The sequence below is a fragment of the Neofelis nebulosa genome, chromosome 9 (genome assembly GCF_028018385.1).
Source record: "Neofelis nebulosa isolate mNeoNeb1 chromosome 9, mNeoNeb1.pri, whole genome shotgun sequence".
In the NCBI taxonomy this organism is placed as follows: domain Eukaryota; kingdom Metazoa; phylum Chordata; class Mammalia; order Carnivora; family Felidae; genus Neofelis; species Neofelis nebulosa.
Window position 1 is genome coordinate 54,606,171 of NC_080790.1, and position 24,519 is coordinate 54,630,689.

General features: G+C 39.7%; 1 protein-coding gene across 5 annotated transcripts in view; it reads left to right on the forward strand.

Moving 5' to 3' along the window:
* The window catches only part of GKN2 (gastrokine 2), a 326,208-nt gene extending 302,347 nt beyond the window's left edge, over nucleotides 1–23,861 (forward strand). Inside the window, exons 1-6 of one of the 5 annotated variants that reach the window (XM_058683853.1) lie at nucleotides 12,546–12,679; nucleotides 18,212–18,262; nucleotides 18,693–18,830; nucleotides 20,851–20,961; nucleotides 21,836–21,992; nucleotides 23,121–23,860. In XM_058683853.1, the coding sequence (XP_058539836.1) occupies nucleotides 12,629–12,679; nucleotides 18,212–18,262; nucleotides 18,693–18,830; nucleotides 20,851–20,961; nucleotides 21,836–21,992; nucleotides 23,121–23,203 (591 nt within the window). In that variant the 5' untranslated portion in view covers nucleotides 12,546–12,628 and the 3' untranslated portion in view covers nucleotides 23,204–23,860. Of the gene's footprint in view, nucleotides 1–12,545; nucleotides 12,680–16,201; nucleotides 16,270–18,211; nucleotides 18,263–18,692; nucleotides 18,831–20,850; nucleotides 20,962–21,835; nucleotides 21,993–23,120 lie in introns of those variants that run through there. The other 4 variants (XM_058683856.1, XM_058683855.1, XM_058683854.1 and 1 more) reach the window with 4 other exon arrangements.
* The last annotated feature ends 658 nt before the right edge of the window (nucleotides 23,862–24,519 follow it).

Below are 24,519 nucleotides of genomic sequence, written 5' to 3' on the forward strand. Positions count from 1 at the left end.
CTTCACCAGAACTTCTATAATAGTTGTGTGATGAATCACTCTGGTCACCAGTCTCTCATACTCCAGCACATTCGTCTCCATTTTCCCTAAAGTTATCTCTCTAAAGTACATCTATAAATAAACATGACTCTACGAAGCTTAGAAATGTTCACTGGCAGCCTGCGAGATGGACATGATACTCATTGGAACGGCATAGAATGTCCCTAATAATGTTTCAAAGCCCCTCCCCCAGCTGTATCGCTCCATGCGATACAGCTCCTATATTCCAGCTACACCAGAGTTCCCACTATTGCTGGAATATTCAGGATGTTTCATGCTTCTATGCTTTTGCACACGCTGTTCTCCCACCTTGGAGAACTACCCCCTCGGCTTTCTTTAGTTAGTAAACTTCCTTTCACTCATCAAAGCCCAGCTTAAATACCACTGCTCCCAACACACCTTCCCCATATCTCAGGGGGACCTTCCTTTTTTTTCCTGGAGCTATGAAAGCAATCTCTGTTCTTTTATTCACTTATAGAAAACTTGCTTTTCAGAAATTATGTTAAAATGATTAAAAAATGTTTTCATCAGAAGCATAGAGTAGAAACTGTCACTTGGGCTAGCAAGGAAATGCTCAAAACAGTCTCGGGGTTGAATTAAAGTTTTTATTTTTTTCTACCTTCTCTGATACACTGAACCTAGTAAAGCAACTTGCTAAAGAGGAAAACTGTATTTCAGTCATCACTGATTAATAAGTTTCCTCTTTGAAAGCCTTCTTGAGTTCATGATTGTCCTCTTCTGTGTGGACTGGAACCTTAGGATGGGGTTACATAGTTAAAAATCTTGATTTACTAGCAACACCTGTTTGAAAAGGTAAGTGGATTAGTATCGCTGTGGTTAGATTTTGTTTTTTAATGTGTCCACTAATTTCTTTCAAACTTATCCTTTAGCTGCGAAAGATCAGTAGGCATATGTGAAGACATATGTGAAGAGATTTTCATCTGCCTTAGGAACTGCCACATCACTGCAAAGTCAAAGAGGGGACAGCATGGTGGCTTCAAGCCCAGCTCACTTTGGTATATGGGTACACTCTAGTACAATTTTTGCATGCCATACCTTACCAAAGATTCAAGGTTGACATTTTTTTCCAGTAGGTCTGTGAAATGCTGATGTGGAGGATACGCCATGAAATAGACAGACAGTAACATAGATAGATAGGTAGATGATAGATAGATAGGTAGTGTTCAAAGTCCAATAATGCCCCTCCTAAGAGATTGACAATTTACATTGATACATCAAATGTGCTGTGAAATCTTTAGGGGAGAAATCTATGTCATGTTGTTTCATTCAGATTCCCCTAAACTTAATGGACCATAGAACCTGGTTGTTTTTCTTTTTTATTGATTTATTTTTCCTAACACCTGTTAGTATCCCTGGGGGGTAACTTCGTTAGGGAAACAACAAGTTGTGCTGCCTCTGAGGATGTATCCTGGATGTGAAAATCCATTTGGGGAGCTACTGGTTGGAACTAAGGGCCAGGAGACCTAGAGTCTGTTCTGCTTCCTTTCTAGGAGTCTCCTTTACCCTCAAGGCCTTAGTTTCCCTATGGGTAAAAGAGAAGAAGTTCCTCCTATATACAATATTATTTCAATGGCTCCAGAAACCAGAACGTCTTCCTCTATACTTGGTGTGGTATTTATGAATGTGGCAGAGTTGGGCGGTGGATGGAGGGTTAGGGGATCAACCCTAACCGCAAGACCCTTGTCTCGTCTAAGGCCAAAAGTCCTAAGGAAGTGTGAGCAAGTCTCTTGCTCCCTCCCACCTATGTTTGTATGTTTCTTGTCCTTCCATGGGAGAAAGACAGAACATGTGAATTTTTTTTGTCACCTCCATAGAACCTAGAATATACTGGCACATGCATGGTGCTCCCAATAACAATTAAAAAAAAAAAAAACAGAATTGCTTAAAGGGAGTGCTCAGGCTAGAAGAATTAAAAGAGCATTATGTTTACTTATTCTGATTTTTGGAGTCAGCTGAAGAGGTGCTGTCCTACATTGGTTGTGGTTACCTACCCAGGGAGTCCCAGAAGATGGTGTGGCCCAGTGCCCCAGGATTAGTGTGGGGCAAACCAACCCATGAGTAAATAGGGCCTGCCCTGCCCACAGAGCTGGCTGCTGAGCCACATCACGGAGCAAGCCTCTATCATCATTTTATCTCAGGGCTCACACACCCAAGGTCTCATTTTACCCCACACCCTATCGTGTCAAGCTGGGTGGGAACTCCCTACATGTGGAACAAACAGTGAATGCAGTCTGCATGTGATATGCTCATCCCATAGATCTGGAGAGCCTTTCAGAACTTCCCCCCAGAAATCAACCTTTTATTTTCCTTCTTTTTCTCTGAGTAGAAGGGAATGTTTACTTACAGGGCCCTTTCCATCATTAAGTCTCCTCATTCAAGATTCCTCTCCTGTGTAGACGTGTTAATGGGCGGACCTTGCAGTGATTAGCATCCATGACGTCCTTAGTAATCTTGCTTTTCCCTTTAACCGTTCCTCCATTTTCTAAAATTTAGGGTTCAGTTAGCTTTTGGCCTAGTTGACCTCCTCTATAATGTGTTGGCTTGAGTGTGGAAGCCCCTTCCTGCAAAGATTCTTTTTCAGTTTCTTTGCCTTTATTGTTGTTTTCTGAGCACCCTTCACACCCGTTTGACATTCCTGTGACGGTCCCAAGTCAGGTGGTGACTGTGAGGTCTGAACACACTTGGCCCCCCCGGGGGAGTAGGAAACTCCTGCTTGCTCCCAAGGCCTTGCTGTACTGGCCTGCAGCTCAGACCCTCCTTATGGTTCCATGGCTGCAGCTTCTAGGGCTCTGGCCAGTGCTCTATGGTGTCAAATATTCCATACGTACTTGTGGCCACAGGAACGTCATGTCTAAAAAAATAGCAATAAGGACGTGTAAAATAGCATATTACTAATCATTGCTAGAAAGCTTCTAATTCCAGAAAAGCCATGCTTATTACATAGTTGTTTTTGTATAGGAAAGAAATTCTTTTCAAATTACAGCAAAGTGGAGGAAGCTCTCCCCTGTGGCATCTTAGAGCCCTTCTTTTTTTGTTGTTTCCAAGAGACCACTGCTTTCCAAAATATATGTAACTCTGCCTTTCTGTCGTTGCTTGCGTGTCTGTCCAGTTGCATTTGCCAGAGCTTTGGGATCCTCTTCGAGGCAGCCCATGATATATTATGCCTCAGATCGGTTGTTAACCTTGAGCGTTAGAGTATTTTGAACATGGTTTGGAAAATTCTTGCCAAAAGGTCTCCTGAGTGATGACATCACCTGTATAAAATATATGAAAATAGGGATAATGACAAAATTGATAAATAACTTCATTTTTCATCATCAGGAAGGGTAATCGAACCTGGTTAAGTACTTCTATCCTAAAAAGGAGTCGGAGAAAATATGACCGTATGAGGAACAGAATCACAAAGTGATAAGTAACATGTTTGCTTTTATAATTCTTTCATAGATAATTCAGAAATAAGAACAAGTATTCCCTGTTCAGTGTTCACCCTGAAGTAATTCAGAGAGAGTGGTGTAAAAACACTCACGCAGAAGGTGTGTTCCTTCAACCACAGCAGTGGGAAGGGAAGTGTGGGAAGAGCCCAACTCAACATGGAAGATGCAAACCTGATCCCAAATGGGGAGGACCACCGTGCAGCAGCTGTGAGGGCCACGCCTGGGGCCCAGGTCTTGTGAGGACCCAGCACCCCCGCAATGAACTGCCTCCATGGCTTTCCTGGCAGAAGAAGGCCAAAGCAAAGGACTTGCCTTAGGGCCACTGAGCAGCAAAGCATGATTTTGTGAATCATTGTTTCGTGCAGGGTGACTTACCTGAAATGGTTTTCCTTTCTACATCCCAGGTCGAAAATATACACACGTGTATGTTTTCACTTCTGGAGGAACACATGCTCAGATGAACATATTGGATATTCAGAGGTATCTCAGGGAATTCTGAGCTCCCATGTTTATTCAATTATGTACTCTTCCTATCCACACCCCAGCCTCCAATTCCTGGAAATGCTTAACGAAACGTATCCACTGGGGCTTATTCTGGAGTGTACTTTTTCTTCTGAGATCCCACAGGGTTTAAATAAAGAGCCAACTCCCCTCATCCAGGCCAGGAAAAAATTTTTTCATTTGCTGCTCAGCAGTGGGTCACCAAGCCTATAATCCTTTTATTCATTTCCTCATACTGAAAAATAATTAATTAAATACAATTCGCCATGCTCCAGCTAATGCAATGCCACAGAAGATTCAAAGTTGCCAAACAACCAGTGCTCATGCCCCAAGATCCTACAATCCATATGAGAGACAGGGCTGGCTTCCTGGACATGTGACCAGTGCAGTCACACGGCACTCACACTCAGAGCCCTATACGTTGAGTTTAATGCTTTGCAGTCACCATCTGGAAATTTTTCTTTTTGTTTTGTTTTTTTTTTTTGGTTTTTTTTGTTTTTTTTTTGGTTTGTGTTTTATAACTAAATCCAATGGGACAATGGAGGAGGCACCAGAAAGTGGTTCCACTTTCTGTCTCTTCCACCGCTGATTCCCACCTTTCTCCATCAGGAAATGTCTTTTTTTCCTCAAATTTCAATATCCGCCTGTTGGTTTGCTACTTCTTTTTGGTTTGTATGGAAAATCTCCCCGATACTAAAAAAATGAACCAAAGCCAAACATAAAAACCTCCCCTTAACCCTGCCTTCTTCATATAGGAAGCTTATTTCTCCACTTCCCTTTACATCTCTTAAAAGAATCATGTAGATTTTCTGATTCCATTTCCTCACCTCCCAGGCACAGCTGGTGATGTTGGGACTCAGAGCGAGCAGGGCAGGGAGACTGACCCTGAAACCTCGGATGTGTTGCAATTTGTTCAGTACTCATGTGACTAGACCTCTTTCTCCTTTTTTGCTCTGATCATCTCTTCTTTTTTGAAATTCTCTTCTCTCTTAACATCTCCTATTTGCTCTCCACTTGCTCCTTCCACCACCCGAACAATTGCTTGCCTCTCTTCTTCCATCTGTCCCTTTAATGTTGGTGTTGGACCTACCCTTGATCCTCCTCCCTCTTATTTTCCCTGGAAGCTCCTCCATTCTGAACACATGAGCCACCTCTATGTGATTGAAGAACAGATCAGACCCTACCAAGCTTCAGATATGAGTTTACAAATGTGCATATTAGATGACTCCAAACCAAAACATTTTCATTAGTTCCCCAACATGCTGTGTTTCTATAACTTATATTTAGTTTCATAGCATTTTTAACTACTAGCGCATCAAGACAAGCACCTCAGCTGTCCTCAACTCTGCTTCCTCACCACCTCTCTCCCTTACACAATTGGTCCCCAGAGCCTGTAAATGCTACCTTTTCAGTGTTTCTTTTTAAAAATAATCAAAACCTTCCCCCCCCCGATCATAAAAGTAACTCATAGGAAATTGTGGAGAATATGGAAAATTATCAAAGCAAATAATAGACATATCATTTTACAATGGAGAAATAATCTTCATTAACTTCTTACCATATTTCCTTTTAACTTCTTTTGAGCCTCTTTTGATCCATGTGTTATGTAGACGTATATCATTTTGGCTTCAAATATTTGGGGATTTTCCAGTTACCTTTCTGTTATTGATCACTAATTTAATTCCACTGTGGTCTGAGAATATGCCTTGTATGATTCTACTCTTTAAAATTGGTAAGGTGTGTTTTATGGCCCAGAATATGGTCTTTCTTGGTGAATGTTTCCTAAGAGCTTGAGAAGAATGTGTATACTGATGTTACGGAATGCAATACTCTACAAATCAATTAGATGCAATTGATTGATGGTGCTGTTCAGTTCATCTATTTCCTTATTGATTTTCTGCCTGTTTGATCTATCAATACTGAAAAAGAGGTAGTAAAGTCTAGAAGAGTGGGTTTCTTTATTTCTCATTGCATTTCTCTTAAGTTTTTAACCTCTTGTATTTTGATACTCTTTTGTTAGGTACATGTGTATCAAAGATCATATCTTCCTGAAGATTTCACCCTTTTTATCCCTGATCATGTTTTTTTGTTGCTGTTGTTATTGTTCTGACGTCAGCTTTGTCTAAAATTAATATAAAAAAAGCACCTCTGCTTTTTAAAAAAATTAACATTAGATGGTATATCTTTCTTCACCTCTTTACTTTTAACCTATCTGTGTCTTTATATTAAAAGGGCTTTTTCTTTTGTATATAGCATATAGTTCGGTCTTCTTTTTATTTTTATTTGTTAAATTTTAAATTCCAGTATAGTTAACATACACGGTTACAATAGTTTCAGGTGTACAATTTAGTGACTCCACAATTCCATACATCACCCAGTGCTTATCACAACAAGTGCCCTCCTTAATTTCCATCACCTATTTCATCCATGCCGCCCCCCTCCCCCACCTCTCCTCGGGCAACCATCAGTTTGTTCTCTATAGTTAAAAGTCTGTTTCTTGGCTTGTCTCTCTCTTTCTCTTTTTTCCCCTTCGTTCATTTGTTTTGTTTCTTAAATTCCGCATGTGAGTGAAATCATATGGTGTTTGTCTTTCTCTGACTGACTTATTTTGCTTAGTATGATACTCTCTAGATCCATCCATGGAAATCCATCCTTGCAAATGGCAAGATTTCATTCCTTTTTAAGGCTGAATAATATTCTATTATATATTATTTTATATATATATATAATATATATCATATGTATATATACATACACACACACACATATATATATATATATATATATATATATATATACACATATATGTATCAGTTGTTCTTTATCCATTCATCAATCAATGGACACTTTGGTTGCTTTCATATCTTGGTTATTGTGAATAATGCTGCTATAAACATAGGTGTGCAGTTATCCCTTTGAATTAGTGTTTTAGTATTCTTTGGGTAAATATCCAATAGTGTGACTTTTTGAGGAAATTCCATGCTGTCTTCCACAGTGGCTGCACCAGTTTGCATTCAGTTGGGCCCTATTTTTTGATCCATTCAAACAGTCTTTGTTTTCTACTTGGTGTATTTAGATCATTCACATTTAAGGGATTATAGGTATAGCTGGACTATTATCTACCATTTTTAACTGCTAGACAATCAAGATAGGTGTGTTTTGTACTTGTTGCCCTTGGTTTTTGTTTCTTCTTTTTCACCTTCTGTTTTTAAAAACAGTTTTATTTAATAGCCTTTTTTTTTAAAAGAGAAGTTTTAGGTTAACAGCAAAATTGAGCAGAAGGTACAGAGATTTCCCGTATCCCCCTGCTCCCACACATCCACAGCCTCTCCCATTATCAACGTCAACACGAGTGGTGCATTTGTTACAACTGATGAACCTACACCGACAACTCATTATCACCCAAAGTCCAGACTTTACAATTAACAGTTAGTGAGTTCAAGCCCTGCATCAGGTTCGCTGCTGTCAGCACAGAGCCTGCTTTGAATCCCCTGTCCCTTTCTCTGTCTGCCCCTCCCCTGCTTGCACTCTCTCAAAAATAAACATAAAAAAAAAAGAAAATGTCCCACAGTTCTTGGATATTCTCCACCATCTTTTCTTTTAGTTCTTTTCTTCTCTTCATGTTTCATTGTTTGTTGAAAGCAGGACATAAGGTATCAGGATTTGGGGTAAATAAGCCTTTTGCATGAGGCTTTATGTCAATGTGGCTGGAGTTGGGCTCTGTTAACTGTTTGCTGTTGCTAAGATTTGCTCCTCAGGGGCTTTAAATTTCTTTAGTCCCATAGTTTTTGTCCCCCACCCCCAGCCCCCCCTCACCTTTGTGTTTCTCTAAAATCTTCTTCTTAAATAGAGTCTGTGCCTTGCAGTGTTTTAAAGCTGTAATTCACTGTTGTGAAACTTGAACCCTGTTAATGAAGTAGTAAGAAGTTGCAAAAGAGAAGTGTTCTATAATTTGAATCTCAGTCTTTTAGTGGGCCTGAGTCTTTGGGCTGTGACCTTCACAAGTGTTTCTTAGCCTTTTTTTTTTTTTTAAGTTTAGTTATTTATTTATTGACAGAGAGAGAGAGAGAGGAGCAGAGAGAGAGAGGGAGAGAGAGAATCCCAGGCTGGCAGCACAGAGCCCGATGTGGGGCTCGAACTCAGAAACTGTGAGATCATGACCTGAGCCGAAGTCAAGAGTCGGACACTTAACCGACTGAGCCACCCAGGCACCCCAGGTTTTTCTTTTCTTATTTTCCTTAGATGAGATGAAACAAGAAAGCGAGAGGGCACTGGAGTTGGGTATTTGCCCTTTTCTATCTAGATGAGATAAGGCTCTGGAGAAATTTTTTTCACTGGAGATCAGGTCTTGCTGTAGAGAATGTTCTTGGCATATTTCAAGATGGTTACTTTTCCTATCTCCCTGACAGAGAACCGAGGTGGTTTTCTTGTCTTTTCACCATGAGAACCTGGTATGGTTCCCGGAGTGAAAACCCACAAATGGTTTTGGTGTTCAGGAATTTGTCACTCTCACCCTGGTCCACACTCAGACTTCAAAAGCTTGTGAAAATTACCACTTAGATGTTCCCATCAGTTTGGCTCTGGTGGCTTCAGCTCCAGGTACTCTTAGCTATGATTCTTTGTGTTCACCTGTCTCTTCCGATTTTGCCATGGCAGTGTGCCCAGTGACTTCAACTCTCTGATGGGTTCAAGGAAAGTTGGTTGATCTTCATTTGGCTTATTTCTTGCAAGGAGAGGAGTGGTCACGTCTAAGCACTATTATATGTTGGAATGAAAACCTGAAGTTGCATATTTTTTTTAAATCTGATTTTTAGCATGTACATGCATATGTTGAGTGTGTGGTATTTTTTTATAGAATTAAAACCAGTGGTATCTTATTAAATTATTGAATTTCAGTTTCTTAATAATTAATGGTATTGAATGTTTTTTATTTATAAAAAATATTTATTTATAATAAATAGTGACCAATAAATTGACAACATTTACTGTGAACCCACCATGTCAGCTGCTATTCCAAGTCTTTAGATGCATGACCTCCTTTAATCTTTACAGCAACCTTGTGAGGAGCCATTTTATTGCTTTTTACCTACAGATGAGGATACTGAGGTACACAGAGACCAAATAACTTGCCAAAGATCACACAGGGAGTACCTAAAAAATTTAAATTCAGGCAGAATGTCAGAAGCCTCAACTCTTAACCATCTCCTGTTACTTTGCTCCTTCAAAGCAGGTCATTGCCCATTAAAAAAAAATTACCTGTGTTCATTTTTGTTCTCCTGTGGATTTAGAAAACATTTAGTAAGTTGAGAATAGTACCATTTGTTTCTGTTATATGTTGAATATTTCAGCTTTCAATTTGTTTTTAAATGTTGCTTATATTTTTATACTTAATGAATAGTATTTTTCTAATCAGGTTTATTGAAATAGAATTTGTAAACAGTAAAGTTTATCCTTACGACTCTATGGTTCTGTGTTCTAGCAAATGCACACAGTGATGAACCACCAGGAAAACAAGTACAGAACATGAACCACCCCCAAAGCTTCCCTGTGCCCTTTAGAGCCAATCTTACCCCTCATCCTTAGCCCCGTCAACCACTCATCTGTTTCCTGCCCTTTTACTCTTATCTTTCCAAATTGTCATATAAATGGGATTAAACAGTAGGGAGCCTTTTTTGTTATTGCTATTTTCACTCAGTATAATGCATTTAAGATTCAACTATGTCATGTATCATTGGGTTGGTCCTTTATTATTGTTTCATTATACAAACATATCACAGTTTAACTCTCCAATCACCTGTTGAAAGGCATTTGGGTTGTTTCCTAAACTCGGTGATTACAAATCAAGCTATTACAAATATTCACCCAGAGGTTCCAATGTGCACGTATAGTTTTGCTTCCCTTGGGTAAACACCTAGAAGTGAGTTTTCTGGGTCTTATGATAATTATATCAACTTTATGAGCAATTGCCAAAGGGTTTTTCAAAGTGGTCATAATATCTTGAATTTTATTCGCTCCAAATCTTTGACAACACTTGGAATGTTCACTCTTGTTTGCTTCTTTGTGGTTTTTAGCCATTCAAAATAGGTGTATGGTGGTTTTAATTTGCATTTCCCTGATTACCAATGAGGTTAAGCATCTTTTTATATACCTATTTGCAATCTGTATACCTTCTTGGTAAACCACCATATAAATCTTTTGCCTATTTTATTTTTAAGTTTATTTATTTATTTTGAAAGAGAGAGAGAACCTGTGGGGGAGGGGCAGAGAGAGAAGGGGACAGGGGATCCGAAGCGGGCTCTGTGCTGACAGCAGTGAACCTGATGCAGGATGGAACTCACTATGAGATCATGATCTGAGCTAAAGTCAGATGCTCAATTGACTGAGCCACCCAGGCATGCTTGCATGTGTGAGCAGGGGAGGGGCTGAGAGAGAAGGAGGGAGAGAATCCCAAGCAGGCTCCACGCTCAGCGTGAAGCCCCACATGGGGCTCGATCTCACAACTCTGAAATCATCACGACTTGAGCCGAAATCAAGAGTCGGACACTTAACCAACTGAGCCACCCAGGTACCCTTTGTGGGAAAGTTTTTTTTTAAAGTTTATTTATTTATTTTTTTGAAAATAAACCACATAAGTGGGAGAGGGGCAGAGAGAAGGAGAGACAGAATCCCAAGCAGACTCTGTGACATCAGCGCAGAGCCCAATACAAGGTTGCATCTCAGGAGCTGTGAGATCATGACCTGAGCCAAGATCAAGAGTAACAGACCGAGCCACCCAGGCACCCTGGAAAGTTTTTAACTACAAATTCAATTTCTTTGATTGATATAGGCTCACTCAAGGTATTTATTTCTTCTTGAGTAAATTTTGATAGTTTGTGGTTTTTAAGAATTTTGTCTATTTCATTTAGATTGTTGACTTCATGTGATTGTTGATTTTGGACATAAAGTTGTTTGGAATATTCTCTTATTCTTTTAATGGGTATAAAATCAGCACTGATGTATTGATGCTCCCTTTTTATTGGTGGTATTAATAATTCATGCCTTTTTTCTCTTAAACAGTCTGGCTAGAGATTTATCGATTGATCACTTAAACCATTGGCATTTTTCATTGATTTTTTTCCTGATTTTTCTATAATCAATTTCATTTATTTCTGTCCTTATCTTTATTATTTCTTGTTTTGTGCTTGCTTTAGGTTTAATTTGATATTTGTTTTCATGTTTCTTAAGGTGAATACTTTGATCATTTATTTTAGGTCTTTTTTTTTCCGATATGAGTATTCAGTGCTACGATTTTCTCTGTATCCACAAATTCTGATATGTTGCATATTCACTTCCTTAACTTCAAAATATTTTCTAATTTCCTTGTGACTACCTCTTTAACCCATGATTTATTTGGAAGTGGTTTTTAAAAAAGTGTTCAGATAATTAGGGATTTTCCAGATATCTTAGTTCCATTTATATTTAATTTAGTAAAGCTGCTTGAATTTGCAATTATTTAATAATTTACAAGTTTGAACATGTTTTACTTATGAAAATAGTTTAATAATATTGGGTAAATTTTATTGCAAGCTCACTCTGCGCCAGTGACTACTATAAGTATGTTGTGTATATGAGCTCATCCACGTTCCCAAGGATGCTCTGAAGAGGCACTTTGTTCTCCTTCTGTCCTCACGAAGATTTTGAAGCACATGGTGAGAAATTAGAGAACTCGAAATTCAAATCTGGGCAGAGTGTTTTCCGAGCTTCACTCTGTATCATCTCCTATTAATGCCCCTTCCTGTAATCAGGTTCTTTGCCCATTAAAAAACATTGCATGCATTCACTATTTTCTTTTGAATTTGTAAAAGCCGTTTATAACTTGAAACTATTATTTTTTGGAGATTTTTAATAAACATTTGGCTGTTTATTTAATAATAAAAATAAGAAAGGTTATTTAATCCTAAAAAAATAAACAAAGAAAATATTACTCTTTGTCTCTCATATGTGTTAAAAGTATTTTTCCTGAGTTTTAAGTGTGCCTTTAATTTTCTTTAATGTTTATTTACTTTTGAGAGAGAGAGAGACACAGAGCAGAAGTGGGGGAGGGGCAGAGAGAGAGGGAGACACAGAATCCGAAGCAGGCTCCAGGCTCTGAGCTGTCAGCACAAAGCCTGAAGTGGGGCTTGAACTCATGAACTGTGAGATCATGAGCTGAGCCGAAGTCGGATGCTTAACTGACTAAGCCACCCAGGTGTCCCAAATGTGCCTTTAATTTTTTTTAAATAACTAATGATCATTTATTATTAGTGAGGCTTATACATTTTTTTCTTGTGATATATTCCAATACTTTTAGGCTTAGGAAATCTTTCGCATTGTGAAAATCAGATCAAAGTTCACCTGTATTTTCCTCTAGTTTGTTCCTTTTTCCTTTTGTTTTTGACTTCTTTTATTATATGTACAATGCTTATATGTATTTAAAAAATTAACTTGGAATTAATTTTTTTCTTATGGTAGGATCTACATTAGCTTGCCTAAATAACTACACCCTCATCCCAGGGCCATTTAGAATTGAAACTCTTTTCCCCCCTAACAGCAGGTTTTCAGCCCTTTCTTAGATATGGCAAAAATGACCTGGTAATAAATTCATTGGCTGCACCATGATAAAGAATGGCCAGAGTCATAATAAAGAAAAGATTATAAAAAACAAGGTAAGAGTTAAAGTGGATTTCAACTTACATAAAGGTAACTAACCCAGTAAATAGGTGGAAATAAATGGATTTACTATTTGGTTTGAACAACAAAATAGTAAGAAAAAGACATTAACTAAGGATGTGTTTAAGATACTTTCAGATATAAATGAAGGCATTAAATTTGTAAAAAAGACCAATAAATTATGAGAATAAAATTGGCAGAAATAGAACAGCATATTACTGTGGAAAAGAACAAACTAGGAACATTGCAACCATGCTGATATCGTGTTTCACATCAGCAACAGTGGATGCCAGAAAGCAATGGAGTAACATCTTTAAAGTGCTAGAAGGAAAATACCTGTCAACCTATAACTACAATTCTAAAGTGAGAAGAAAATAAAGACATTTTCTACTGATTCAAAAGGGCACATGAACCCCAACGTTTATAGCAGCACTATCAACAATAGCCAAATTATGGAAACAGCTCAAATGTCCATTGACTGATGAATGGATAAAGAAGTGGTGTATATATATATATATATATATATATATACATATATACACACACACACAGTGGAATATACAGTGGAATATTACTCTGCCATCAAAAAGAATGAAATCTTGCCATTTGCAATGACATGGATGAAGCTAGAATGCATTATGCTAAGTAAAATAAGTCAGTCAGAGAAAGACAAATACCGTATGATTTTACTCATGTGTAGAATTTAAGAAACAAAACGGATGAACATAGGGGAAGGGAAGGAAAAATAAAACAAGATTAAAAAAGAGAGAGAGGCAAACCATAGGAAACTCGTAACCATAGATAGCAAACTGAGGGTTGCTGGAGGGGAGATGGGTGGGGAAATGGGCTAGATGGATGATGGGCATTAAGGAGGGTACTTGTGATGAGCACTGGGTGTTGTATGTAAGTGATGAATCACTAGATTCTACTCCTGAAACCAACAATATGCTAACTTGAATTTAAATAAAATCTTGTTGGGGGTGGGGCGCCTGGGTGGCTTAGTTGGTTAAGCGTCCAACTTCTGCTCAGGTCATGATCTTGTGGTTTATGATTTCAAGTGCCACATTGGGCTCCACACAGATAGTGCAGAGCCTGCTTGGAATTCTCTCTCTCTCCCTCTGTCTCTGCCCCTCCCCTGCCTGTACTCTCTCTTTCAAAATAAACAAACTTAAAAAAAATTTTTTTTAAATAAATACAATATTGGATGATAAAAACATAAAGGTATTTTTTTTTTTAAAATTTTTTTTTTTTCAACGTTTTTTATTTATTTTTGGGACAGAGAGAGACAGAGCATGAACGGGGGAGGGGCAGAGAGAGGGAGACACAGAATCAGAAACAGGCTCCAGGCTCCGAGCCGAGCCATCAGCCCAGAGCCTGACGCGGGGCTCGAACTCACGGACCGCGAGATCGTGACCTGGCTGAAGTCGGACGCTTAACCGACTGCGCCACCCAGGCGCCCCCATAAAGGTATTTTTAAACATAAAAAGACAAAAAAAATTAGTATCTATTGGATCTCAATAAAAGAACTATAAAAGATATACTTAAGCCAAGAGGAAACAAACCTTGGGGGATATAAAAAATGAGAATTAGCACAAAAATTTGATTAATTTAATTATCTATTGATGGGAAACAAGTATTTTTGTGCTATTTTTTTTTTTTTTTTTTTTTTTTTTTTTTTTTTTAATTTTTGGGACAGAGAGAGACAGAGCATGAGTGGGGGAGGGTCAGAGAGAGAGGGAGACACAGAATCAGAAACAGGCTCCGAGCCATTAGCCCAGAGCCCGACGCGGGGCTCGAACTCACAGACCACAAGATCGTGACCTGGCTGAAGTCGGACGCTTAACTGACTGCGCCACCCAGGCGCCCCTTTTGTGCTATTTTTTAAAGGTGAAAGTAAGGGGCGCCTGGGTGGCTCGGTCGGTTAAGCATCTGACTTCGGCTCAGGTCATGATTTCGCAGTTGGTCGCAGTTGGTGAGTTCAAACCCTGCATCTGGCTCTGTGCTGACAGCTGGGAGCCTGGAGCCTGCTTCAGACTCCATGTCTCCCTCTCTCTGCCCCTCCTCCGCTCACACTTTGTCTCTCTCTCTCTTTCAAAAATAAACATTAAAAAAAATAAAAATAAATTAATAAAGGTGAAGGTAAAATGCTGCACAAATATACCAATATGGGGATGGAAAAATGCTCGGTAGTCAAAGGTTACTGAGTTCTTGTCTTTGTTGAGAAGACGAAAATGCAGGATACCTTTTGGATTGTAAGGAATGTGATCAATTAAGTATGCCTGCTAGAATATCAAAGTTAGAACTAAATAATAAAAAAGTTGAAAACTTCCAGAAATAAAAGGGGAAAAAAGAATGTGAAGTCTTTATCAATACAAAGAAGGCAGACAAAGATAGGAAGAAATGCAAGTATGTAATACCTCTGTCTGCCTCAGGTGTGGGAGCTGGCTTGATTTTGGGGGGCTTGGGAACCAGATAGGGGAGAAAATTTGCAATTGTACTACAACACTGGAATCCTTCTTGCTGCCAGTATCTCAAAAAGATTGAATAAAGCAGCACGTTTTACATGCACGCCAGCTAACCAACCAGGGTAGGGGAACTCCAGTAAAGTCGGTAACCCCCAAAATGCCCAATGTCTGCTTTTGAAAAACCTCTTATTTTAAGCAGCTAGTTAGGAAGTGATGCCAGCTGTAGAACAGGAACATCATTTACGTTATTTCTCTGCTGACCATAGCGATTCTCAATATTTAACAGTTTTGTCATTTACAGGTACTGTTTGTTTTTGTATTTCCCCGCCTTCTGAATTAATGATTCTACCGTAACACTAGCCAAATTTTTTTTTTATCGTGGCATTATAAAAATTACACAAATCCAACTTTATTCTATTTTTTTGAATTTGAGAAATTTTCAGTGCATTTCAGGATAACTAGAGATATATAACACAGTTTTTATGGAGTTTTGGGCAATGCTACATGTAAAAATTTGGCTAATCCTGGTAATCGGGCAGAGTGCTATCTGAATCTTGTTTCTCATGAATCTCTGGAAATTGGGACCAACTTCAAAAGGGAGAAGAAATAAGGTCATAGGGACCCCCTCCCCCAGCCAGTGTTCAACTCTTGTCTTATGTCCAGTCTTTGGGCAGAAGAATTCAAAATGCAGGACAGACCCGAAAAGACATTGAAGATTCTTAAGGGAGGACTTTAACATTAGGGGCAGATAGTAGGACTGTGTCCTTGTATGTCTATAAGATGTTGGTGTAGAACAAGCATCCTGTAATATTTTTAAAGGGTGGAATTGAAATCTTAACTGCAACATAATGCAGATAAGCAAGGAATATTTACTGAGTGACCAAGTGGTAAATTTTTACTACTGACTAATGAACTTTATTGATATCAGGTTATGTGACTGGGTCTCAATCCTGATAAAGGTGTTTGCTGGGGTGTGTCAGATATATGGACATGGCCTTTTCCAAATTAATTGTTCTGGAAAGAGATTTCCACACCTTAAAGCTAATATAAAGTGTAGAAGTTGCACCGGTAGCCTCACTTGCTTGGGCACCTTCTTCCCATCAGGCAAAATGAAAATCCTCGTGAGTATTTTTTATGCTTCTTTATACTCTTGTGGTGGCTCTTGCAGAGAATGTTCAAATCCAATGTGCCTTTGATTTCAGAAGACTTAGATGAACACTGTGCATGCTTCTAAGCTTCTATGATTGAATTAAATAGTATCTTTGGCAGTGATAGTGTTGAATATTAAATCAGATATTTACTTGTCCATCGTCTATTTTCTGAGATGTTTATTTAAAAATGCAAGGAAAGAGTTTGGAAATACCTAGAGAATTTTAATTTGGAGAATTTTAAATAATTATTAGCTTGGGAAGATTGTAGGCATTTTAGGACAGCAACATTTACTATTTAAAAAAGAAGTGGTAATTAAAAAAAAGATAATAGCTGTCATTTTTCTAAGTGCATACCAGGTCCTATGCTACACACTTCACATAAATACTTTGATCTATTCACTCCACAACTCTGTGAGCTGAGTAGTATTACCCCATTCCACAGATGAGGAGACTGAGGCACAGAGGAATGTGATTTTCCCATGCCAGTAAATGTGAGGTTTAGACTTGAAATGTACCCCTCGCAGACCCCACTGGCAGGAACATTCCTGCTATGACCACCTCTCCTCCTGCCAATCCCAGCCCTGGTCTCAGTCTCCCATGGTTCCACACTGCTGTGCTCCATGAACAGAGGACTGTGTTTTGATCCAGAATAGAACTCCTTTCCCCAGTCATGTATCCCCTATTTTCATTTAGTTGTTGAGGGAAAAAGCAAAATGATAAGTTCCTCCCCATCAAGTGTTCAAGATGGTTGACTTAAAAAGTTCCCTCTCCCCAGGCGTCTCTTGATTTTCCAAGAGGAGATCTATCACCGAAACAAAGCTGTAACCGTGGTGTATTAATCATGATGTTGGGTGGGTGGTTATTTGGGGGCAGGGGACACTTTTTGAGCTTTCTCTAATTATGTCACTATGGTGGTCAGTCCTCCACCCATCTGTTCAAACCTCTGTAGACCCATTTTATAGTATCCAGAGGAGCATCAAAGGTTACTAGAGCTGTCCTGGAGTCAGAGAAGGTATGTGGCTATGCAGGTATGCAGGTTGGATATCTCCACACAGGTTTTCGTCAGACACTTCACCCCCAGTCATCAGAAGAGAAATGTTATTGGTGATTGTTAGGGGAGTAGAAAAGTCCTACTGATGGTTCTTAAAAATATCTGCTTCCCTGCAGATTCCCTTCATAAACGGTTTGCAATGAAAGTGCCATGCACTGTGATGTTCAGAAAAGAGAGCACAAAACTAGGATCAACATGTTGGATAATTCTTAACATAACTACAGCAAAATTTCAGAACTGCCTCAGTGTCAGTCTCAGCCGGTTAACCTAACATTTATTTGTCTGATGGCATCACTAAGAAGAATATAGAACTTTCCTTAATGTCAGCCTCAAAAATTAACCATGCCTCCAAGCACCCTATTGTCATGTTTTCCTTGGGAATCCATTGTATTTCTGTCACCCATGAATCCATTTTAAATCTATTTTCCCCTCTCAACCCCAAGGAATTAAGTAATTCTTTTTTTGACCAGAAAACACAACTTGACTCCTATAATCCAAATCTAGTGTGGATCACACCAGGGTATTCCCATAGTAAAATAAATCCTTCCTCACTATTCACCTGCTCCAAGTTGTTCTTGGCGTAAGAACATATGCTACCTAGAAGATTATAATGTTGGGAAGCGTTGGGAATTGGGTATTAAAGGTAGAATCTTATGTTTGACAAATAGCATGAACTCTATAAATGTCTGTCAAATGAGTGAATGCGTTTTCACATTTTGGAAATGTACTGTTGACCATTCATGACCACCCACTTGTGTCTCTAGGTGTGAGATACTTTGTGAGATACTTGTATTTGTCCTGTCCAGTGTCTCCTTATGTCTTTGCCCTCAGTGGAATTGATGCAACTCGTCTGTTTTTCAGGTGGTATGCCTGGTGCTAGCCATCTTTGGGACACAATCTCATGGATACGAGGTAAGTTGGTTCATTATGGACTTTATATCTTGGAGATATTGGGAGAAGAAAAGGAAGATACAAGATAATCTGAAGGACAGGAGAGAGCCCTGTTTGGGATGGAATCCTAGAAATACCCAATAGTGCAATCAATAAGGTTGGTTATTTCTAACTGGAATGCCTTCAAAAATGCAACCCATTGCTGTAAAATGTGGTCAATTTCATTTCTCCTGTGATGTCATTACTTCTCCCATATATAACATAGTAAACGATGAAGAAGAGCCTCACATTCTTATTTAAGCATGGGCTTTTGGTATAGGATGCCAGGGAAGAGGTTTCAGGCTTCGATCTCCCATTCACAGCAAGTGGATGACTTTATTTTACCTGGTGGGTTGCCTTTCCAATGCATATGATTTATGGAGAAACCATTATGTCTTTGTTGTTAATCTAGGTTTATAACATCATCAGCCCAAACAATAATGGCGGCAATCTTCAGGAGACAGTGACAGTTGACAATGAAAAAAATTTCGCCATCATTAACATCCATGCAGGATCATGCTCCTCTACCACAGTTTTTGACTATAAACATGTAAGCAGCAAGGGAATTTTTGCATTCCCCAAGACTGGGTTTCTCAAGGATGATGGGGTAGCCATTTCCTATGCATCTGAATTCCAAGAACTATACTGGCAATGCTTTCAGAATTTTCTGACTTCTCCTTTTCCCTTTAGATAACCAAGCGATTGATGGAAAAACAAACAAAACCATTTCTAAAAAAAAAAGTGTGACAGGAAACATACACACTTGTTTGACCTTTTCAGGTGGAAATTGGAAGCATAATGATATTGTCTCACTACAGGCTCAGAAAGTGCCTAGAAGGGTGACCAAGCACAAAGCAAGCCCTGGCACACTCAGAAATATTCATTGAATGGATAAATGAATGACTTAGGGCTTCTAATACAGACACTTATGCAGAAAAAGAATGATTATAGAATAAACCATCACAGAATAGCAGAAATCCAGAACAACTGTACACATTTAACTATGTAAGTAGGATATGCAATAAATCATACTTCTTCGGGAAGAAGGAAAGCATGTTAACCAACAACTCCAAACTATTTTCAAGTTTCAGTTGCTGGTATTAACAACAAGTCTCAAACGTGCTCAGAAAGGTTATTCGGTCCTTTATCTATTTATTTGTTTGTTTTCCATTTGGACCACCTGACTAGGGACCTGCAGGAGAGAGCTATGTGCTGTGGTTGTAGTCCCTCTGACTGACCATTTGAACACGCTTTCCTTCTCCTTTTCTTGTAGAAACCTCCTTACTTCCTCCCCCTCATCGGCGTTGGGAGTTCTAGGACACATTTGAAAGTATAGAATCTTTGGAAGACACAGTTTTAAAGGAAGCTGTACTGAAGTTGTTTTTAAAAACAGATTTCAAGGAAATCCCCAAAAGGTCTTTAAAAAAAAAAGAGTGGTAAAGACTTGGTTTAAGCCTTTTCAACTGTCATCAGGCTTTGCCTCAGTCTATTTTTGAATTTTAGGAACTGTCAGTTTGTGAGAATTGAAAAATAGGAACTAGAAGAATTTGTTTTTTTAATTACTTGCAGCCTCACAGACTGTATAATTATTTGGAACGCCATAGAGAGAATTCCATTCAGGATGAAGCTTAGATGGCTTCTGGTTCCTTCTGGCTCCACGGGCCCCACGCACCATTGCTGTTTTCATCCTACCTTCCTCCAGCTCATACCTGTCTGGCCAGCTTGGGTCTGAGGTGGAGAAAGGATGGAGAGAAGACAGTGAAGGAGGGGAGAATAGATGAAGCGTGTGTGTGTGTTAGCGGTAAGTTATGTCAAGGACAGCAGCGCTGTCCAGTAGAAATTTCTACGATGGTGGAAATGTCCTGTATCTACATTTTCCAGTAGAGAAGCTACTGGGTGCTTGTGGTTACTGAGCACGTGAGATATGTGACAGAGGAAATACGTTTTAAATTTTCTTTAACTTGAATTTAAATTTAAATAGCACATGTGGCTAGTAATTAACATATTGGAAAGCACAGTTCTAAAGAATACTGAATTTACTCCAAATTGAGGAAAAGGCAGAACAACATCAACAGAAAGAGACAGAGAGTTGCTTCTTCTTTTTTTAAAAAAAATATTTATTTATTTTTGAGAGAGAGAGAGAGAGCACAAGCAGGGGAGGGGCGGGGGTAGGAGGGGGTCAGAGGATCCGAAGGGGGCTCTGCACTGACAACAGGGAGCCCACTGTGGGGCTCGAACTCACAAACTGTGAGATCATGACCTGAGCTGAAGTCAGACGCACAACGGACTGAGCCACCCAGGCTTCCGGAGAGCTGATGCTTCTTAATTGTTAAACCCAAACTACAGGCCCTCGTTGCAAAGCATGACTAGTGGGGTGCACAATTTTAGAGATAGAAAGGGCAAGGGAAAAAACAAAACTACTGTGTAAAAGAAGTCATGGCTGGAATGGATTGCAGATTGAAAAGCAGTCACTGGCACTCATTGTTCAAGCTCAAGGCTCAAATGCCATCCCCACCAGTTCAGAACCCAGGGAACCAGGAAGGCCAGTAACTGTGCTCTTGCTGTCTCAGGGCTACATCGCATCCAGGGTGCTCTCCCGAAGAGCCTGCTACATCCTGGACATGAAACATAAAGCCATCCCTGCTCTGGACCAACTAAAACGATACATCTATGAGAGGAAGGTAACTCTGCGGTACCCTTGCATATTTCCTGTTCTTGAGCAGGGGAAAACTGGTACCTGTACGGGAACAAAGAGAGTAAGGGGGAAGATCATGATATATATCTTACCATGGTTATGTACTTTCCACCTGTTCAAGTGTTTTCACATTTATTGTTTTTGGGAGCAGGAGTACATCTCTTAGCTTGATTTCTTTTTTTTTTTTAAAGGTTATTTATTTATTCTGAGAGAGAGAGAGAGCAAGGGAAGGGTAGAGAATAAGGGGGAGAGAGAGAATCACAAGCAGGCTCCATGCTGTCAGCACTGAGCCGGATGCTGGACTGGAGCTCACAAACCATGAGATCATGACCTGAGCTGAAATCAAGAGTTGGAAGTTTAATCCACTGAGCCCCCCAGGCACCCCTCTTAGCTTGACTTCTACCATACAGCCCCCGATACAAGAGCCTATAATAAATTCCAGTGTTTTTGTAGAAAGGACTGAACAGCAGGACTCTCAGAAATAGTGATTGGCAGAAAAATGAGTGAAGTTATAATATCCAACAACATGAAGGTGCGAAGAAACAATACAGGGTAGTGAGAATAAGCAAACCCTACACAAGGCTAGGAACCTGGTGTTTAATTCTCCCTCTCTAATTTCCCATCTGTGCTACCTTTGCCGTGGGATTTACCCTCTCTGGGTTTTATTGTCGCCAGCAGTAAAATAACATTGGTAATAATGAGGTCCCTCTGCAGACTAAGTGCTCAGAAAGTGATGGTGTCTTGAGATTCCCGACCGCCTTCTGCTTAATTAAACGAAAAAGAAAAAGTCAGTTTAGCATAAGGCACACATGTTGATGTCAGCTTACTTTATCCTATCCCCTCCTACCATACTACTGTAGGCTCTGACAAACATGTACTCGGACAAATACATCTGGGTCAAGTACAGCCCACTGCAGTCTCTGATCACTCATGTAGACTGGTTCCTGTTCGGCTCCCCCATCAAGCAGCTCTGCAGTCATGTCCCCCTGTATAAGGGAGACGTGGTGGAGAAGACACGTGAGTACCAATAAATTAATCCTTCATCACGTATTTTCTGAAAGCTCCAATGTGTGAGGTGCTCTGCTAGGTGTTGTGTGAAATGCAAATCAACATGGAACATGACCCAATTCGGTTTACTTTGGGAATTTCATACCCCTGCCATGTGTGGAAATTGTGCTAAATGTTAGGGAGATGCAGAGACGAATACAACTCTGCCCCTAAGGAACACATAGTCTGGTGGAGAAGTTGATGGGTTAACATAGAGGACGAAATTTAAAAATGTCCTGGGTGCCAAGGAAAAACTATTGTATTCTCTAATATGAGGCATAGTGACCAGAGTCAATAAAACAGTACTGTATACTTGAAAGTTGCTGAGAGTAGATCTTAAGCATTCTTACCACACACACATACAAACAAGTTACTTACGTTAACTCTGTGAGGTGATGGATGTGTTATCTTGATCTTGGTGATCATTCTACAATATGCCTGTATATCAAATCATCACCTTGTACACTTTAAATGCATGCAAATACATTTGTCAATTATTCTTCAAAAAAGTTTTAAAAAACATTTAGGAATCTAGGATAGTCTTAGAAAGCGCAAGCAAAGTGCACTGACCAACAGGTAGAAAGCCCTGATTCATCCGGGTAACGTGTATCACTACAGACATTACTAGCATTTTATGCAAAGTTTCCAAACACAGGAGAGTGGCCAGAGGGAAAGAGAGGCCAGGCCACAGATGGAGAACGCAAAAAGGTAAACTCCCCAGAACAGCAGAAGGTAGAGAAAAAAGACAATAATTAGCATTTATGACATTTTTACCCTCCAGGAAAAAAAATTTAAGACATTTTTCTTTTGATAGGGTCATTAGTACTCATAAATAAAAGCACACAGGCAGGTCCCCAATGCAGAATGTCATAGCATCAATCAAAGAGAGCCAGAAAGCACTTCTAGGAATTGTCAGTCTTCTTTAAGTTAAGCTATTACTATCCTTTGCAATACAAGGATAGCTAAAAACTTGGGGATCATGAAAATACATGTACAGCCCCACCCCCAGTCAAAACATTAACAAAAAGGCATTGGTTTGCCGCGCTCTAATAATATATTTCTTAGTGTTCTTTCTTTAAAAATGTCTCCCTTTTTCAGATGACATCCGTGCTGAAGCCTGCGCAAAGACCGGACTCCTGGGTATCCTTGGAATCTCCATCTGCGCGGGCACTGATGCTTAGGCACTGAGCCCACTGGTGTCATCTTTTCAAAGACACAGCCCCTTGGTTTCCACTCAGCAGCCAAATTAAGCTCTTTCCCAACACCCTAACTAATGTTGAGACTCAGTAGTAAAACATAAATCCTATATTTCCAGATATATGGGTGTTTGCTTTTTTTTGTAAACAGCAACGGGAAGCCAAACAATGTTGATGTCAACCTACAGAAGGAAAGAATTTACCAGAACTTCAAGTGAAGCACAAAAGGTGCGAAAGCTCCCAGATAATAACGCTGAGTCATTGCAGGCTGGTCTGCTGGGTGCAAGTGTACATCTTGTCTCTGCCCACCAGACCAGCCACCCATCTGTCCACCAAAATGAAGGGAGTTAAGGGTACACTTATACTGATGAGTACTGAGGAATGTATAGAATTGTTGAATCAATACATTGTACACGTGAAGCTGGTATAACACTGTATGTTAATTGTACTTGAATAAAAAAATAAGAAAACAAAATATTCATTAAAAATAACAAAAAACAACCACTTGTACAGGCCGCAGGAGGCAGCGGCCTCCACCCTGGGAGGGGGGTGGGTTTGCCGTACTGTTATCAAACGGCTTGACTGCTCAGGTGAAGGAAACTATCCTCTATGACAAGGCACCCAGCTCGGAGGGCCATTCACATGCCTTTCAGAAAATGCCTTTTAGCTCATCAAAACGCTAGACTCAACCTTAATAAATACTATTATAATATATTTGGTCTTAGAGTGAGGGGAGAGGTCGTGGGGAACACCCATGACCCAGTGAAAGATGAACCTTACTGAAAATCTTGACAGGAGTGAGAAACCGGGAATGCCAAGTCACGATATGGAAGGAAAGCAATTCCCAATCTTCCAAATAAATTGTGTCATGTGGGCACCTTCCCAGATCACATGGCTGGTTCTCCTGTGGACTGGCCACCTGGGCGCAGGTTCAGAACACAGAGGAATTACTTGAACGAGAATTCCTGATGTTGACTGCTCCTATTCCTAACGCCGTGCATCTGCTTCATAGTAACCTTTAATAAATATATGTCAAGCACTTACCCGTGTGGTGCTCAGCACTGGGATAGGTATGAGGGCCAAACTACCATTGTCAAGGCAATTATTTTCTTTTTTTTTTTTTAATTTTTTTTGACGTTTATTTATTTTTGGGACAGAGAGAGACAGAGCATGAACGGGGGAGGGGCAGAGAGAGAGGGAGACACAGAATCGGAAGCAGCTCCAGGCTCCGAGCCATCAGCCCAGAGCCTGATGCGGGGCTCGAACTCACGGACCGTGAGATCGTGACCTGAGCTGAAGTC